The following is a 20,436-nucleotide window of genomic DNA, read 5'->3' on the forward strand; positions in this document are numbered from 1 at the left end:
ACAAATTTTTGAAATATTTAACCAGTGGTGCGCTGTAAGGGTTAGTTGTCACTTTTATCCCCCTAGTTTTTAAACCACTGGAACAAATTCTTTTTTTAATTTTGTTTTAAATTGCTTGATTGTTTTTAGTTGAAAAATTAATAACATTTTATAGAGCTAAAATGAACGGTGTTGTAGAAATTTGCCTTTAAACAAAAGTCAGCAGCTAAGTTAATACTACTCAATATTTCTAATGCATAAATATTCGGTTAATGTGTGGTGGGTATGGTTGGAGGTTGCTTAATCGGGGCTTACATTTTACCAAATAAATGAAATGGAGCAATTTATACGCGCTTTCTAGAAGAAATGTTGAATGAATTGTTGGAGAATGTATGGTTAAATATTAGACAAGACATGTGGTTTCAACACGATGGGGCATCTGTTCATTTTGCTGCAGCGGCAAGAAATTACTTGAACAGCCGTTTTAAAGAAAAATGGATTGGTTGGGGTGGACCCAATTGTTGGTCTCCAAGATCACCTGACTTAAATCCTATCGATTTTTTTATATGGGGCTATATGAAGTCTTCAGTGTACGAAACAATAATCGATTCTAATTAAGATTTAATAGTTAGAATTCAAGCTGTGGCAGAAAATATTCAATCCTATCCAGATTTATTCTCAAAGACACGTTTTTCAATGACAAAACGGTGTAATAAGTGTAGTGAAGTAAGCGGCCAACAGTTTGAACAACTACTGTAACTTTGTCATATTTGTTATTGTTGTAATACAGTGTTGTTTACATTTGATTTTTGCTATTATTATTTTTATTTTCATTGCCAATTTTGTTCTTATTGTAATACATTTTTGTTTAAAAATGAGATTATGAATAATTTTTATTTGTTTTGAATTACTTATGCTTAATCAGTATTCGAAATGAATAATTGATTAATTAGTAAATTAAATACGTGCTTGCATACTTTTGTTTAGACGCAAATTTCTGTTCATACTATTCATCAACACTGTTCATTTTAGCTCCATTAAAGGTTATTAGTTTTTTAACTAAAAATAATCGAGCAATTTAAAACAAAATTAACAAAAGAATTTGCTCCAGTGGCGTACAAAAATAGAGGGATCAAAATTACAACTAACCCTGACTGTGCGCTACTGGTTAAATTTCTTCAAAGTTTATGTCAAAATATTACTTTATTAAGGAGAATATTGGTTGCCAAATTAGCAAAAAAATTTGAAGGCTCTTAATTTATGGCATATGTTTGATTTAAAATTTTGAACACCCTTTATCTCAGCAACTAGGCCCCGTAAGGGCTCGTATTCCTATATCTAAATCAATCATTTATTGAGATCTCTCTGTCCTAGAGCGTTGTCGGTCAAATATAGTAACACTACGAGCGCTTCAGTTAGTTATTATTTTCATAATACTGATATTTTAGAAAATTTTCAAGCATGCGCAGTATAGATAAAGTGTCTCGAACGAGAGCGAAAGTGAATACTGTCGGTACCGTAACATCTCCTAACAACTGTCCATATAGGGATTACATATATGGGTATCTTAAAATATCCATGTTATTTGGAATGACATTTTTGACATTCTTATTAATATCGAGCACACCTTCTGTCTAATAGTGAATACTAAAGACCCTTTATTGGAAAGTCTGACACGAGAAAGACACGAGCGGTTGTTCACGCGAATGGTTGACCTAAAACTAAGAAATTGATTTCGTCTCCAATAAGAGAAGCGCCCGAAACTGTTCAAATTATCGAACAATGTTGGATTTTTATGAAGGAAATGATGAAATTACCAGAAGAGACGAGTCAAAAGTAAATCTGTTCTGTTCTGTTTACAATCCCGAGACCCCATGACAGGAGAGACCGACGCCGCGTGCAATTTACCCAAAACCCATATTATACCATTTTCGTAATATTATGTTGATGCTGATGTCATTAAAAGCCTTTTGCAGGGAAACAAACACTGCGACGATCGTAATCAAGCTGTCGCTCGTAATTGCCTCACAAATTTTTAAAATTTTTAATTTTACAAGTAGTAGAACAATAGAAAGGAACACTAATAAGATAAGAGATTTTTATTGATATTTCTGCTTCCGAAATTGGCTCGATATGAATCATTAAAACAAATGAAAAGAATCGTTTTCTCCGTTATTAATATCTTAACTTTAGATTTGTATGAAGTTAAGTAATAAATTATTGGATAATTATATTTTCGCGTTCCCCCCTTTTTTCTCAGGAAAATCAAAAGATCATCCGATTTTTTTAAAATCTTCGTTTTTACGGCGGATTTACACAAAAATTATGTTAATAAAAAAAATTGAAAACTTATATTGGTTTCAGTTTATATGTTCATGAAAATGCATTCACTTATAATTGTTGATAACTTTTTCAAAATAATCGAATGAAGTTGTTGATTTATCATGTTTTTACAATTTTACACTTAAAAATAATAACAATTTTTCTAAAAATTGACCTTCTCTAACATATAATCGTTTGTACCTTTTTTATTAAGTAATCATTGAATTTATATGCACAAAAACATTCTTAAAATCACTAATTTTAATCAAGTGTTTATTATTATATTAAAAGTTATTTTTGAAAAATTTAAAATTTTCACCATTAAAAAAATGGTACCTTATTAAGGTTGAGATAAAAAATAAATAAACAAACATTTTTTCAATTTTTTTTTTCCAAAATGTTCGTTTTTTGTGTAGATAAACAAAAAAACTGCGTTTGATGCTTTCTAAAAAAAGTTATGAACGATTATATGCGGAGAAGTGCGTTTATGATCACATTTAAAGTCATAAAATTATATGGAATCTTCAGATGAGATATTCTTCATATTTTTCTTCATAAATCCGCCTTAAAAACGAAGATTTCAAAATAAAATTCATCAAAATCGGATGATTTTTCGAATTACTAGAGCGAAAATATAAAATTACCAATTATTGTATTAAACAATAATAATTAGATGATATTAATGTCATATTCTGATTGATTAATTGATAAATTTTATATTTCATTCAATTGACTGATTGACAATTACCGATCAGTCACTTTGCATCAATAATGTAAATACTATAGATAAGGTAATTCGTTTCAGGTTTTTTTGTTAATATTCTATGAATTTTTATTGAATAATTTTTTGATATTATGAAATAAATAGTTACCTCTAACTGCTACGAGGACGGATTGTGTCCCTTAGATATGGAATTGTTGGTTTGTCGTGGGGACGAGGCTGTCATCGTAGAGCAGAAAAGTAGCCTGGTCTCTTCAGTTGGCGAATTATCCAGGGGCGGAGGTGGTGGGCAGATATATAGGGGCACTTCACTGACATTATCACCACAAATTTTCAACTTATTCGAATCCATCATTGGCATATCATTACACGATTGTTTTTCTTTCAAAATATCGTCTAATAGAAACAGCTGTGATTTTAGTAATCGCGTTCGTTCCAATTCTTGTTGATACGTCGACAGATTTTTAGTTGTCGATTTTTGACTTGATGTTCTATGACTAGCTGGGGGAGAAGATAATCTTTTATTGGGACTGTAATCGCTACTGAATCCCACTTCTGATCCGGACATGTTGTCAGATATCAATCGTTCACTTTCCGGGTCAGCGTTTCGATTACTACTACTGTCTGATTTCTTTAGAATTGATTTTGAACGACGGTGGAGCTCCAATTGTGGACTTGTTCGACTGTCAATCGAGTCTACTGATAGAGAAGATTTGCTTCCACTATTTTTTCCTACAACAAAAAATAAGAATTTCTTATCAGTATGTCACGAAATACATTAGTTTCCATGAGAAGACTACAGGATAATACCGTAATGAAGGTATATCTACATTTTCGTCAGTAAATCAAGATATTTCACTTGATTTTGCAACCTTTTACCAAATTGCAGCCACTAGTGTAATATCGATTTTTATTCGAATTCCTCACTTGTCATGTATGATAAATAAACTTAAGTAAATAGATTTTGTACTTCGAATTTAGTAAACAAAGTTTTTAAAATAGTTTGAACCATATGCAGTAGAAGGAAATATTGAGCGATTTTGAAAAAAGTGCTCACGCCGTGTGACCATTTTTAATACTCTTTGTTCGCAAATTATTAATTTTTTTCTTTTTCTTCATATAATACATATTTGAGCTTTCGTTCCATAGTCGAGCTATACCAGTTCACTTCAAAATGAATACTCGTAAAATTTTCTATATATTTTTTACAAATCTCTGAATTTATTTTCCCTTGGAGAATTTTTAAGTGGTACACGCAATACTAACTCGTTAAAATTATTAGTAAAGTCCTGCCATTTTGTCCTAACAGATAAATGTGTTATGTATAAAGAGTAATAAAAAACGCCACATAGAAACTCCCCTTCCCTTATTAACGCAGAAGAAAAAAAAGCAAGTACGCTTTCATAATATGCATTCAGTGAAGATGTGAAATTTTTATTTTTCAACATATTTTCCTTTTAAATCTATACACCTAGTAAAACGGTGATCTAACTTTTTTAAGTATTCCAAATGATAGTTGTCGTCCTCAATAAAGGCGTTTACGGTTGCGATAATGTTATCGTATGATGAAACGGAATCATCAAAGTAAAATCCTATAATGAATTCCTGGACACACTAGAATGAAGGAAATGAAATAGCTGAAAAGTTCGTTAAAGTGGGGACAGATAAGCCCTTCATGAGTCCTGAACCTTTTTGCGGTATTAGCTACAGAACAATAGGGAAAGCATTGGAAAAGAAGGTAGATAGTAGCAAAACCATTCATTAGGACAACCTACAGGGACTAAGACAGGCATAGACTCTCCTGGGAAACAATAATCAGATAAAATTTGCTGATTTTATCAACCTAAGTAAGAACGATTTACAAATACCTACAGAAGTCCATCGGGCACTGTGACCTCAATGACCACATAAAGACGCTAGACTTAGCAGATGATGGGACGTGCAGATTTTGCTGCATAGAGAACGAAACCTCTATCCACATTCTCTCAAAGTATGAAACACTACGGAACTCCAAAGCACTACATCTGGGAGCGTATGAAATAAAAGGAAAAGATCTCTGGCAGCTACAGCCATCCCACATTCTGAACAAAAGAGGAGAGAAATAAAGCCTGAAGATTAGAAACAGGGCTAAGTGGCTGGGAGCCAGGTCTGATTAATATGGTGCAGGATATTTTTATTTCCATAATTCATTTGCCTTCAAAGGTTGTACGCTGCTATCTACTGCTATCCAACTGCTTTGAGATTCTTTTTGTGTTTCATAGATTCCTACTGAATTTGAGATTGTGATAAGTCTTCTGGTCTTCTGATTGCCTCATACAACCAATATATTACATTTTTGTAGAACCCAATTTTTTTAAACATCTTCCTACAGGTATGGGAAGCGTTAATTCCTTGTTTTTCTTGTTCCTGTTCTTGTTACATGAAAATTTGGACTCTACTACGATATCTAAGTATTTAGCTTCCTCTGACAGGCAAAGCTTCTCCATTCAATTGTACTGACGTAAACAGCGAAAATATACAGATAGTTTGTTTTTAATACCTGGTATAAGGTTGGTTAGTATTCCATTTCCTTCTCGTATGCAACAATAAACAGTTATCAATATCTCGATTGTCTATGAAGATCTATAAGCGACAGCAGGTAGTTGACACATGACAGTTTTGTATACATTTGTAATACGTTGTTAAATTGTTTCAGCATATGCTAAATTTACGAAATAGTTGCTATATCATTAAGTCACTAGTTTGAGCAAAAATATGGTATAAATTGGCCATCACTACCATTAAAAGCAGTGCAAAAGTTAACTACAAACAAGAGGAGTGTTGAATAACATTTAGTCTAATATTCTTTCTTTTGCTTCAAATAAAAATGAGCTTTTAAATATTTTAGCCCTTACATTGCATTACCTATATCATCACCGAGGAAGTAAGTAGAATTCGAGTTATTTCCTTAAAGACGTCTAAGTCTTATTGTAATATCCTATAATATAGACATAGTTATCAATTTATCATAAGATCTTGATATTTGTTACAATTGTGTCTTAGGTATATTTCCCTAATTTCCTTAATTTTTCGATAATTATACAGGGTGCTACGGAACAGCACTCCAATCGGGAATTGATTCTGTAGGTGAATATACGGAAAAAAGTTGGTATAACAAAACTTCCAAAAACGCTTCGTGAGCGAGTTATACTGAGCGATAGATTTCGTCCGCATTCCTGATCCACCAATAATGGGAAGCCATATTGAATGTCTCGAGTGTGAAATTGTCAACAATTAAAAATAAAGCTTAAAGTAAAAATATTATTACCATTCATAAAATGGAAACAAATAATTTTCTCAAAATTATCCAGAACGTAACACTTGCCTACATCATTTTGATTTTCATTCAGTAAAATAAAGATATTTTCAACTTGAATTTACTTTTTATTGAGGTTGTACACATCATTCTCTTCAGAATTGAATTTTGTAAGTTTAATTTAACGAAGTTATTTCACTCCAAACGTAAAAAAGTGTATTTTGGATTGAGTTTTTTGTATTTTCCGCCAGTTAACGTAAAAACTATTACAGTTACAGATCTGTGATCTATTTTATTGAATTTTTGACAATTTCAGACCCGAAACAATATGGCTTCCTATTATTGGTGGATCAGGAATCCGGGCGAAATCTATCGCTCACTATAACTCGTTTTCGAAGCGTTTTTGGAAGTTTTATTATATCAACTTTTTCCTTATAGTTACCTATAGAATTATTTCCCGAGGGATTGAAGTATTATTCCGAAATACCCTGTATAATTCTTGAAATTACTGACTAATCACTTAATGTGGCTTAATCACCTCGGTTTTTTTAGGCTCTTCAAAAACTCAGAAAACGTCTTGAAATCCCGACAAATCGCTTAATAATAGTTCAAATTCAGAAATAATGGAAGTAATTAAATTTTTAAATTCCCTAATCAAGAGGCTAACGCAAAACTACTTGGATGCAGTTTTCGGCGTTCTGTGAAAAGTGAAAATTCATTATAAAGTCTAAACGAATACCACTAGAGCAATCGATGATGATCAATTGTTATTCTTGTCTCGTAACTCGACGTAATCCCTAATCTTTCGTTATTTTTCGCATATTACTTCTCGCTACTCGTAAAATAATCGATTATTTTGTTAATTCTTGTAATATTATAACTGAATAAATTATTAGGATCTACCAATGTCTTAAGAATATATCAAACTCCCAACCTAACTTATTTCAAATACATAAACAAATGGAATTAAACAATAAAAATATTGTGGGTGGGCTTACCCGTTTTCAATGTTAAATTTTGAAGACCAAATAAATGTTGGTTGATGATACGACTTGCTGATACCAAACCCCTAGAAGATATAAACGACAGCCTCTTCTTTTTCTCCAAACTTTCTTGAGAATCATTATCGAAGTAGCCCCCTCTTTCTCCAAATCTGGTCCGAGGTCGACCCTTTTAAAAGTATATGAAATACACATAAGTTTATTTCTGTAAAGTAGTACACAAGAAATATATAAAATGAAATCCTCTCACCTGAAATCTAGCTTTTCTGCTCTTGGTATGCGGTGAATCATTCAAACTAACTCTGCTTCCTCTTTCCAACAATCCGAAACCTCTGAAACTCTCGTCCATTGGAGAAGTTCCCAAACTTCTCAAGGCAGTATCACCTGAAGCTGATTTTTTGACTCCTCCACCTCTCATGATCCCAGTAGATATCACGGGACTGTTATCTCCACTCTTATCCAGTGGATTGACATATAAATTGCTGTCGATAATATTGGTATCCAGAATATCAGATGTCAAATCGCCTTGTGAGTTGAAAGGGTGTGTCGTGCAACTAGCAAAAGTATCCGAACTATCCATGCTATTCAGATCGACGCTATTTACATTGTTCTTCTTTTCCACGTCCAATTCGGGGAAGCCGAAATGATCCATGCTATGTTCGGATTCTTTGATAAGTCGCATTTCGAGGCAAACTGGATTTCTAAAATCGCTTGTCGTCAAGGGCATTAGATTTTCGGCATCAACAAACTCCTTGAAGTTCTGTGGAAGTGTTATAATTTCAGTTCATGACAAACTTTCAAAGTTTCAGCGAAATAAAACAATTCCATAAAATGTTCGGCCATAATAAGATTTTTTCGTGTTTGCGTCTATTATTATTCATAATGAGAACAATTTTTGATTGAAAAATTTAGATAGAAAAATATATAGCAAATTATCACTCCTCAGCAAGTGTTTTATTTCGTTGCCCATTGCAAGTATTTATTTTAGTAACTACATATTCTATTAAATGTAAAATCTTACTAATGGTATCTCATTTAGTTTACTTTACACTTCTTTGAAGAGTTTTGACTTCTATTTTCTATTTTGCTAGTACAGAAACAGTTTTTTCAAGCAACATTTTATGAAATTCTTGAGTCAAATATGTCAAATCAAAACAAATAAAAATGCGTGAGGAAAGTCCATAACGTTTATGAGTATTCTGTAGTCGACTTTTCAATTTTTCTTTTTTTTTTAAATGGAAACATATCACTTTCTCAAATATTGATATCAGAAATAAGTAATGAATTTTGTCATTTAATTTTTGATAGTTCAAGTTTTATTGAACCTTCCGTATTATAAATATTCTTATTAGAAACTTTGACTAAGAACATCATTGAAATAAAACAAAAACATACGCTTTCTGTTATTTTGTGATATATACATTGAATGTTCAAAAACTACCATATTTATAACGAAAAAAGCAATTCTAATTTTCAATTGGTTCTGCTAGACTTGGTACTCTTTTCAAATTATGGAAAATTTGTCGTGAAAAATCGGTAATATTAGTGAAAATGTTCCTTCTTTGAAATTAACAAAAGTGTTGTTAAATTAACTTCAATTGCACAGTCTACTTCCAAATTGGCGTTAATAATTATCATTTGTCTTAAATCTGGGTTCAAAAGGGCCAAGTTGATTTAGGTCTGATTAGAGCAGTTGTTCCCAAAGTGGTTCAGGGGAATCCCCAGATGTCTACGGAAGGCTCGATAAGGGTCTACACAAATGTTCATCGTTAGATTAGTGATTCCTAAAATAGTCCAGGTGAAGTCTATTTATAGATCTTTACAAATGACAAGTTTTGAGAATATGGTTGAAATGTAGTAGCAGTATTGAAGCTTGTATTATCTTGAAGGTAGTCCACAGAAAAGCTTGGGAAACTCTGGCTTATTCTATATTATCTTCACAATTCAACAGTCAAGATTTATGTCAGATTTTATTATGCAAGTTGACGATAGTGTACAAGAAGTTGAGTAAATGTTGAGGTCAGAACTGATAATTTTAATCTTAAATATTTCAGCTAATTCTTGAAATAATGAACCATTTTTAGGAAATCCTTTTTATCCACCAAAATCTTTCTCTTGTTTAGTAGTAGCTTCTAAATCGTCAGTATATCTAGGTGGAATATAAGAGCTTGATCGAAGACTTGTTACTTTGGTGTCAAGATGCCTTCGTATGATTCTACAACTTCATTAGATTCAAACAGATTCTACTGGGTAGTAGGTAGCTCAGAAGGTTTGCTGCAGGAGTAACATCCACATAAATAGAATTTTGTGGGAAAGTACATAAAAAACTTTTCTTGGAATCAGCTTACTTTTTAGATCCATACTCGTGGTGTCTTCATTATCATATTAATTTTTTTCAATGAATGTATCATTCGCAAACATGTCGTTGTCTGTATTGTTTCTAGTAACTTGCTTGTTCGTCTTTGTTTCACAGTAAATAAGTTTGTACTATTCTTCTCATTAGAATCAACATCCTTTTTTTCTGAAGCAACGCCACCTTGGCATTCAAAGACCAAGTGGTATCGTCTACTATTTGTGCCGAGTTTAATAGTAGCTCGGTACTCTCAAGTCTAATATTTTCAACCTCTCTGTGATAACATCGTGAATTATACCCTGATTCACGTTCCAAGTATTCGTATTGCTAGTGCTATTCTAGTCAGAAGGTCAAGTTTATATACAAAATTGAAACAGTTAGGTCACAGTATTTTATCGGTGCCTGCCATATTTGTATATTGAGAAGTAATTGGTCACTCTTTCCTTTATTACACTCCATGATTATTCTAGGCCTTTGAAGGAAATTTTGCTCATAGGATACTTGAAAAATGACGCAGATTCGTCTGCATTATAAACATCATTTTGATGATATTCTGTTTGAAAGTAAATTTTCAGGTCACTGATAAAAAAATATCTTGATCCACGGATATACTTTATCCAGATAGTGTTTTGAAACATATGGTTATCTTGCCTTTCTAAACCTCCACACTAACCATAACTAGTTCAAGAATCTTGGATTATCTATATCATAATTTTAATAAATCTTTGGTTTCTACTATTATATAGTAGATTCGGACTAGTAATAATGTTGAGTTGATCATTTAATGAAATCACTTCAATTTTTCGTTCATCTTGAGGGAATCATTCTCAATCGCACTTTCTTCAATGATCATCTCAACTGAATCCAAATGTTGATGATCAACAAATTTTCTGTAGACGTTTAGTATCTTCGTGAAAACAATGATACTTGATCTTCCTTTTCAAAAATATTCGACTTTGGATTTGGATTTGAAGTTGAAATGTTATTATCTCATTTCCAAAGGTCTAATGTACCAAACTGTCATAAAGTTATAAATGTGGAAAATCACCTAAAACTTCTATCAATCATCATTTTTTGTGTCGCTCATGAAGTTTTCTCGCTTCTGCAGTTTCCGCTTATACAGGTTCTATATTTCATATGTGCTAAATAAAGTAGTAGAATAATCTGAAACAATTTTCAAGGTAAGAACTGATAATGCTGACGACGCAAGAAATTCTAATTCCAAGAGTTTGGATAAAAGTTTTAATGTATTTACTGAACTTTGAAATTCATTATAACTCCATATTTATTGCCTACGCTAAAGTGCTAATAACTTCTTCACCACATGGACTAATAGACAGCCCCTTCGTTCAAAACTCAAGAGGAAACCATATTTCCACTTAAAAACTACATATAACCTATTCCAAATATCGAGAAAACATCCTGTTTTCTTGATAATTTTCCTATCGCTATTAGGTGAGTACGTACTCCAACACTACATCTGTGGAAGTTAGAGATTTTCTGCGGTTTCCCTATAATTTGATGAACTCAGCCAAATGGTCGAAGATTTGAAATAATAATGCCGCAGTTTTGTCTAGCCGTTTTTTTGTTTGATTCTCTTTTCAAACTCCGTTATTCGATTCCACGTGCAATAGATAGCGGACACATACACTGAAAGAGAAACCATTCCAACGTCAGCCCTGCAGAGGAACATTTTTCCTATATTAGGGTAATTCCACAAATAAAAACATATCCCATAAAAAATTCCCCCGTGTTGCCCTCTCTCTCTCTCGCCTTTGCAATGGCGAACAAAAATATTTTGAACTAAAAAACTAACGATGGAAATATTGATTTGATTGTATATTTTCAGCATTCTTTTGAATGCTCTTTAACAATTTTTCAGTAAATAATTCATTTTTTCAGTTTTAATTATACCAATAAACCACGACTTCATTACCTTGTTTCCTCCGTTAAAGGTAATTTTTGAACATATTTGTGAATAAATCATCAAGTAAGTAGGTACGTATTGCATATAATTCCTAAATTCAAGGTTTTCGCGTGTTGCTGAGGCGCTTTGATTATTTCATGTTAAATTGTGCTAAACTATAGCATTCGTTGTCTAAAATAACTGCATTCGTGCACTGAATAAGTGCAAATGTTCACTAAAAATAGTGTTTGGATGGATTTCGTTAAATAAGAAATAAAACTTTCGAGTTAATTTGGAAATCGACATAGTAACTAATAAAATTGAGGAAGAAATAAGCACAATATGTAATTAATTTGATACTACAATTGATTATCTGTGTCAATTAAATCGAAAAAAGTCATATTTGAGAATTAGTTTATTGTTTATAACAATTTCATGTGATTTTCTCAATTATTCACCTATTGGTTGATCGCCAGTAACAATATGGCTTATAAATATTGAAATGGTATTTATTCGTTTTCTCACGCAATAGTTTTCCAAATAATTAAGGTTTTTCGGCATTAGTCTAGTGGAAACGAGTTCCACGCGGAAGTAATAGATCAAAATAGCACGAATTGGTTTGTTAGATACATAAATTTGAACAGTTATATTTCATACGATTGAACTATTTATCTTTTTAGTTGAATTAAGCTGAAGATGTTGAGAGCTGCTTTTGAAATACTTGACTATGTAAGAATTTTTTCCCAAAGAACAATTCATATGTATAATATCAATGCAGCATTTGTCACTTTTTAGAAATATGTTTAGACCTTTAACTTTAAATTAAAGCTACTATTTCATTGGATTTTTCAACAGCTACAACAAAATTCTTTCCGTTTCAGTTGATGAGCTATTCATTAATAGTTATTTAGGCAACAAGTGAGTAATCCTTTTTTTTACGAGTAGGACGGCAATTCCTACGAGTGAAAAAGGAGTTACTCTACTCACGAGTTTCATACAAAAAATTTTCTACGTCCGTAGATTTCGACAACATTTTTATCAATTTTTATTTTGTAAAGTAATATTAAAAGTACTGTGGGCATAATTAATTTGAAGGGAAGAAGTTACATTACTATTGGTACTTGATTTGGCAACATTTAACGAGTTCAAAGAAATAGCATCGTCTATATTTGTATTAGTACATATTGGATTGGTGGTAGGATCATGAACATTTAAAATATTGCTTGAAGTCGAACTAGTTGTTTCTGTTAAAATTTTCACTGCAGAATCCATTTTGTTTTTTATTCAGTCGTGTACGAAACCCTCCGCAATTGTGTTGGATTGCCACCCACCGTGTTTCTTTAGTTGAATTATATCACCACCGGAATCAACTAATCGAGACGCCGAAATGTATGCCCAGTGTAGTTTTTTAGATTAGGTAAATTCAAATATGTTTCGATAAGCGAGGGAATTTTTGAAAAGGTATTGATACCTATAGCTTGGATTTTTTATTTTACATTTCTATACTGCAAAAAAATGATCTCTTTTGACATTTGTGAGTCGTTGGTTTTTATATTTTTTATAAATATTTACCAAGTTTAATCTATTGTCAGTTATTTCTCCAATAGTAAATCAAACAATGAGTTTTTGTATCAAGTACTGTGATACTTAAAACATTTTCGTATTATTAATATCTTTACACTTCATTTTACATAATTTCTCCCTCCGCAGAGCTTCTGCGATTCCGAATATTAAAGGAACCTGAAAGATATCTAAATTTACAAAAAAATTTTTTGATGTCATACCTTATACATGAGATAATGTTCGTCTGGAGATTGCAACAGAAACTTATACATTTCTTCATGGGCAAATGTTTTAGATTTTTTGCTGACTGCCAATTGATTTATTTTTCAAATATGCAATGAGTTTCGAGTATTTACTGATGTCTACGTCGTTATTCACCATTAGAGTGCCTTTAAGTTCTGAATAAGTCGACCAAAGTGTTGAAGACTTCCACATTTTGGATTAAGTTTCAAAGTAAGCCAGTAACACTCTTTTATATTCCTTTAAATACTGTTCCCTACATTTCTCAGGGAGAAGATTCATAGTCGCTGCAATTGCCGATTCAACAACATCTTCTGGTGTGCAGTTTAAACTTTCTTCACTATTACTTCTCATCACTAATAATAATACAACTACACTCCTTTTAATTAGACACAAAACGGATTTTCTTGAACGAATGAGAAAGAAAGTAGCCCACAGCTCACTATTTTGAAAAAACAATTTTATAATAGCGTTAATAAATGACACGTTACGGCACTTTTTTAACGAAAAAACGTGAAAAAATGAGTCGCTACGGTACTTTTCGTCACGCTTTTTGACTAATTAACAAATTACATTCTTTATGAATGCAAATGAATGAACAATAAACGTGAATATTAAAACGGACGTAGAAAAAATATATTATCAATTTAAAACTAGTTTTTACTTATGTGGTGTTGAGTAATCTTTTTCTTTTTGATATCAACTGTAACTTTGTTATACTCACCTTAGTGAAAAATCGTTGATATTTGAGTATAAATAAAGAAATGATACCTACTCAAAAAGTTTACTCTGTATGATAAATACACATAAAATAAAAAAATAGAAATCAACTCAATAATTCAACAACAATAATAAATATAAGGAGAACGCTGTTTAATTATTGAACAAATTCTGCAAACAATTCACTTTTTCCGAAAATACTCAATTAGTTCAATTTTGAATGACCACTTTGCATATTTTGTCAATGATTATTTATAAGCAGTGAACAAATAATTATCTTATTTTTTAGTTTTACTACTATTTTTAACAATTATTAACAATAAATTGTAGTAGTTCAATGTTTCAGCTTACTTACTCAGTATTTGAAAGGCTTTCTTTCTTAGTAAAAAAGAACAAAATTAAAAAAGTTTGTATAACATAATAGCAAAAATCAAGTTGCTATTAATCGCAAAGACAATTCTAATAGTATGTTGAAATCTCAGCAAAAGGCATACGATTTGTTTAATGTAATATACCCAGTCTGAACTATCAGCTACTCAAAAGTCAGTAACATTGAAGCAAATATATACGGAGTGTGACTATCAAATAACGAGTCTGGTGATAAAATACTTTTTATGATATTATGTATATTTATTCATTATCACCTTTAATATACATCGCTCCAGGCCAATCTTCCATTGTTCTAAACAGTGCAGGAAATCTATTTATATCAGTTCTTTAAGGACGCGCGCTGATTTTTCCTTCACAGCTTCAACAGACTCAAATATTGCTCCTGTTAATGCAAATTTGGCCTTAGGAACGAAGTCGCACGGTGCACGATCCGGCGAATAAGGTGGGTGGTCTAACACTGGGATGTTGTACTTGTCTAGAAACCTCTTAATGGACAGTGGCGTATGTAGCACCAGTTTGCACACTTTTCGTATGTTAAAATTTTGATGTGAAATTTGCCGCACACATTATTTCTCAATTCTTATAGATTCAGAAATCACACGAACGTCAGATCGAAGAAGATTATCGACGGCGAACCAAACGTGAATCATCTTCAACATTTCTCGACCATCTAAAAAACGCTTAAACCACTCAAAAACACGAGGACGCGACATTAATTGCCATACGCTTGTTTCAGTTGCAGTTTTTCCAAGTTGCAAGTGAAATTTCACAACAATATATTATTATGTCGATAATTTTTTTGCAAAAAAAGAACAGCCTCTACACAAACGAATGCGACGACTACACTGGTTTGTATACAAACAGTAGAAAGAGTAGGTTTCAGGCTACATACGTAACCTTTGCTGCATGCATTTTTTTTCTGTAAAAGCGCTGGTTTTGTTACTTAATTGCCACACCTGGTATAAGCTTGTGATGTTAAATACATTCAAAATGCTGGACGTCCTTACGTGAAACTCGAGATGGTATCAAGGGTTGAAAATAATCCTCATAATACTCAACGACTAAATACACCGAACACAGGAATACCTCAACGGTCGATATTACGGATTCTCAAAGATTATAACAAAAAGAGGGAAAGATCTTAATGGTGATGACCGATCGCCGTATACAGTTTAAGTAATCGTAATCCACGTCTTTAAAACCAATAAACTTTTTTTGATGAGACTACATTTTATCTAAATTTCAGATAAGGATAATGGTCAATGTGTAAGATGAGAATCGAAACTGGTGAAAGTTAGTAAGATTAATCAAACAAAATTCGTCAGAATAAATTACAAATTACAGTTTCTATAACTTTCACACAGCATTTAAAAAAAATACGTCTGACACCCAATACATTTAAATTAACGTCCTTATACTGCTACACATAGTTTTCTCCTTTGAAGAAAGACAGAATACATTTTTGAAATCTCTGTATAAAAGTTATGAGTATGAGATTTATAAGAAAGGTTTTACAGATGTAGACCATGCCTGTGAAAAAACCTTATATGGTTCAGAGCATAAAGACACTGGAGAAAAGGGTAGGTTGGGGGATCGCCTCTAGTACCCTTATTGATAGATCAGATGATTGTTTTACCAGTGGAGGTTTACTCTTATGGGGATTTAAGTCCTATTTTGTCTATAAAACCTGATCTAGAGATTTTATATTTTATTAAGATTATTGATGTTGTATTATTGGGATTCAGTCTAAATGGTTGATTTGAATCTAATAAGATTTATTTCTGTTTTTTTGTTTATACAATTTTGTAATTGGGACATTTCTAGGAAGGTTCTTTTTTTGTGATGTGGTTCTGTTATTAAAATGCTTGTAGCATTAAAATCCATCTGATGGTTGGTCGAATTAACGTATTCGTTCAGAGCACATATTTCGGGATATATTTACTATAATTTACCACTAGTCAGCTGAAACGCTCATTGTCGTGGCAAGTTTCTTTAATTTTCTCTACATCATCTTCTGAAAATAGGAAAAACAACAAAAAATAATCACTATAGTGTACACAACAGTTTTACGTCTTTGAAGACGTGAATTTTTTCTTTCTGTACCCAAAAGTAATAGTTTCCTACTCTATTTTCTGCTAGTTTTTTAAATCAGAATTTCAAATTTCCTACTTTATCTTCTAACTCCTATACACACTTGTACTATTATCTTGTGAACCTCCTGAAATTCTTTAATTCCAAGACAGGATCGCGTTGTATGGTCGGGATCATTAAAACAACATACTTAAAACCATCAGATAATCAATTTCTTGGCGACAACAACCAAGTACACCTTTATTTATCCAACAAATCCTGAATTATCAGATACTAGTATATGCTTACAACCTGATGGTGTATACTTGGATTATACACGGTTTTTGGATCACATAAAAGGTGGATTGGTAGACGAGGACCAATAGAATAGCCTTCAAGGTCTAACACTTCTAGATTTTCTCCTATATGTTATTTATAATTAAAAGTTGAGAGTTGAGAGTTAACAAGCAAAATCTATAGCAGTTGCACAACCGAATAACTTCAAGTTATTCGAAAAGTGAAAGAAGAATATATTAGTCGATTTGCTTATTGTGAGCTGAACAGTATTCATTTATCATTGCAGTTTAGTGAAAAATTGTTCCTCAAATAAATCAAATTACTTAGCATGAGTCAGTTGATTATGATACTGACATTACGAAAAAAACCTTGCAAATAAAGTCGTAGAAGATCCACATTTCAACTATTACGACATTTTGGTAAAACTAGTTATGTAATCATTTTTATACACTACTTCTATCTAAAATGAGTTGATTACTAAATAATTAATTTGTTCCATAATTTAACCGCGTTCCGTATATGCATCAAGAATTGACTTACTCAAGTCAGTATATTTTGAGAAAATATTTTGCTTTATGTCAATTTTCTGACATCATTTTCAATAAATATAAATTTAGTAATGTTTTGGTACAGAAAAAATTGTTTTCCCATCCGAGATCAATTTTAATTTGCAAAATCATATTGTGTGTGTAATTAGAATAATAAAAAGTTCAATCGCACTATTAATTAACAACCCATTATTATTAATTTATTTACGAACATAAATAATTTTTCTTAATAAATAAACTGAAATTGTCCAAACACTATTTTTCTAAAAATCGTGCAAAGTGTTTAAAAAGTAAGCATGCTAATTACTGTTAATTACTATTGTGCAACAAACCTTTCTAGGGATCATTTTTATTTTGGATAATCCAATTAAATAATTCAATGTGTTCAATTTTCACGTTCTTAGAATAAATTTAATTAATAATAGAAAGAGATAATCAATAAGAATCATTATCATTACATGAAGTAGTACTGTGATAATGAAATTTAACTATTATCACGATGTTCGTTACTTTTATGTCATTGAAGTAGCAGCAGTCAATAACGTTTTTTTATACGTTTCTCTAGTGGGAATAAAAAGAAAAGAAATTGATGAAAGTCATATCTGGAGATGTGGCTGGCCTCCTGCCATCACCTTTCATTCCTCTGTGTCTTTTTCTATTTAAATAATTTTGTTACTGTGCCGGTATGGCATCTAGCTGCAGCCATATTTTTACCCTTATATGTAAAAAATATGATTCATGATATTCTGAAATGTGATTTTCAAGAATATTAAGAATTTTATTCCATTCAAGTAACCATTGGAAAAATAAGGACCTATTACGTGATTCTCCAGAATATCACCAAACACGTTTATCTATTGATTCAAATGGTTCACAAATTCGAAAAAGTACTCAATTTCAGTGTCATAATAGTTATGAATATTTACTAGATCATTATTGTGGAAAATAGATGAGTCTAGGAATAACTCAAATTTGAAAAAGTCTGCAATTCGATCAAGGGCCCATAATAATTTTGGTAAAAGTGACTTGTGCATTTTAACACTGGATTTACTCATACTCATTTACTCTCAACTACTAATCCTAAAACCAAGAATTCATTGCCTTCGCATTGTCAGGATATTCTAGTGCACATACCCTTGACGTCAGAAAGATGTTTTTATGACATTTGCCGATGGATAAAAGCATGTCATTTAATTCTTACGAGAATTTTGTTCCACCATCTGCGCGGTGTGTGTTATTTAGAATAAAAAGGTTTGGGATATTACAATTTCCCAAGTATTAACTTCTAATATTTCGATTATTTATTAGTATCGATCAATAGATTAACACATTAATACAAAATTTATAAATATCATTATGAACCACACATAATTTACCTAATATTATTATTATATATTAATTTTAATTAATGTTAGTTTGTTCATTTTGTAATTATTGTTAATATTATTATTAATCTTTGTATTTTTAATAGAAACGATAACGCCACACAGACAATGATGGATTATTCTGTTTGCACTCACCTGTAATAAAATAAAGAGTAAAGAAGTTCTAACATTATCAATCGTTATCGCTTAAATGATATTGGTACGTAGTGGAATGCATTCTCCTTGACATCTTCCATTACAATCCTGTAACGTAGCATTAGCTTTCGTTACCTTCTAAGTTTGATCATTTCATTAGACCAAATATAATATTAATAAAAATAATAAAACAGATTTTTCTCATATAAACAAAAACTAAAAATGTATTGGAATTAAATTAAATTAAAAATTTCTATAAAACTCAGTTACTAGTTATCTGACTACGCTGGCTTCCTGTGAACATTATGGAACGCATTAATGATCCGCTACGCTACTCACCACGAAGCTTTGACGAACTCAGTTTCTCCAAGTGCTTGCAATTAACAACATGGACGTTCAAGTAGCAGCAGCTGTTGCAATATGTGCTGCAGCTGAATAGAACTACATTGACGCATATACACACGCTGCGTTGCGTACACACAACACTATCCTATGTATCCTACTAGTGTAGTGATACATTTCGACTCCTTTGACTTGGGTGTAAACACCAACAATTATTGGAAGTTGGGAGAAGCAACGCAAGGTAACACGAAGCAACATAACGTTTTTATTTATATTGTCGTATGTGATTAAACTCCTGCCCTATGGAGATCATTGATCAGTGATCATTGATCTTGAATTTCTGTAGGTGGTAGTATTTGGGAAAGACGTGTCTTGGTAGCTGATTCCACAGGCTTACACTTCTTCAAAGGAGTCACGATAAATTGACGTTCTGAGGGTTTGCAGGCGAACTCAATGTTCATCAGATACGTCTGCTTATCCAATAGGTCTTGCAAATAATGGTCTAGGTGGGATTATGCTGGAGAGCTCGGATGAGCATCCACCGTGATAGTATATAGTAAGCTGTCCAAGTTTCTGTTCAACTTGCCTATAAGCCGTGGTAGATTATGTGAAACAACTTCCAATATGGGTTTTCAATCGCTTGTTGAATAAAAGTTTTCAAATGCATAAATTTATGATGTAAGAGTAATTTTAAATTATGCTGTCGAGGCACAAAATCTTGAGACATTAATGTCTTTGGTAAAAATAGAGGAAAGGGTTGCACAAGCAGTTGGTATTTGTCGAGGTAAAGTGAATGTATCATAATATATTATGAAACGAGGAAAAAATATTGAAAACGATGGTTTCAATACCAAAAACAGCGCACACTCTTAAATGGTTACACCAAAAGTATGAGAAAGTCTTGGAGTAAGGCGGTGGTAAAGACAGTGAATGTGTAATCATACCTACCATATAGATTAACAATGGCGCAATATGTGATGACCCATTATCTACATGAAGGAAAGATACAAAGATATTTTAACCTGCCATATTTTATAAAATTATAAGTATTTGTGAATCTTTATCCTCGATATAGACAAAAAATTTTTTTATATCCACAGGCTTTAAAAGAAATAATACATCCCAACTTTTACTTATTTTAAAAATAAACTATTCTCCGGATTTTGTAT

The 20,436-nt window shown here is 31.9% G+C and overlaps 1 protein-coding gene across 3 annotated transcripts in view; it reads right to left on the bottom strand.

Moving 5' to 3' along the window:
- The window catches only part of LOC130892068 (potassium voltage-gated channel protein Shab), a 183,166-nt gene that overhangs the window by 7,260 nt on the left and 155,470 nt on the right, over nucleotides 1-20,436 (bottom strand). For all 3 annotated transcript variants that reach the window (XM_057797286.1, XM_057797287.1, XM_057797288.1), the window contains exons 10-12: nucleotides 7,569-8,078; nucleotides 7,316-7,487; nucleotides 3,174-3,754 (exon numbers count right to left, since the gene is read on the bottom strand). In XM_057797286.1, the coding sequence (XP_057653269.1) occupies nucleotides 3,183-3,754; nucleotides 7,316-7,487; nucleotides 7,569-8,078 (1,254 nt within the window). In that variant the 3' untranslated portion in view covers nucleotides 3,174-3,182. The remainder of the gene's footprint in view (nucleotides 1-3,173; nucleotides 3,755-7,315; nucleotides 7,488-7,568; nucleotides 8,079-20,436) is intronic.

Source organism: Diorhabda carinulata, chromosome 3, assembly GCF_026250575.1.
Source record: "Diorhabda carinulata isolate Delta chromosome 3, icDioCari1.1, whole genome shotgun sequence".
Classification (NCBI taxonomy): Eukaryota; Metazoa; Arthropoda; class Insecta; order Coleoptera; family Chrysomelidae; genus Diorhabda; species Diorhabda carinulata.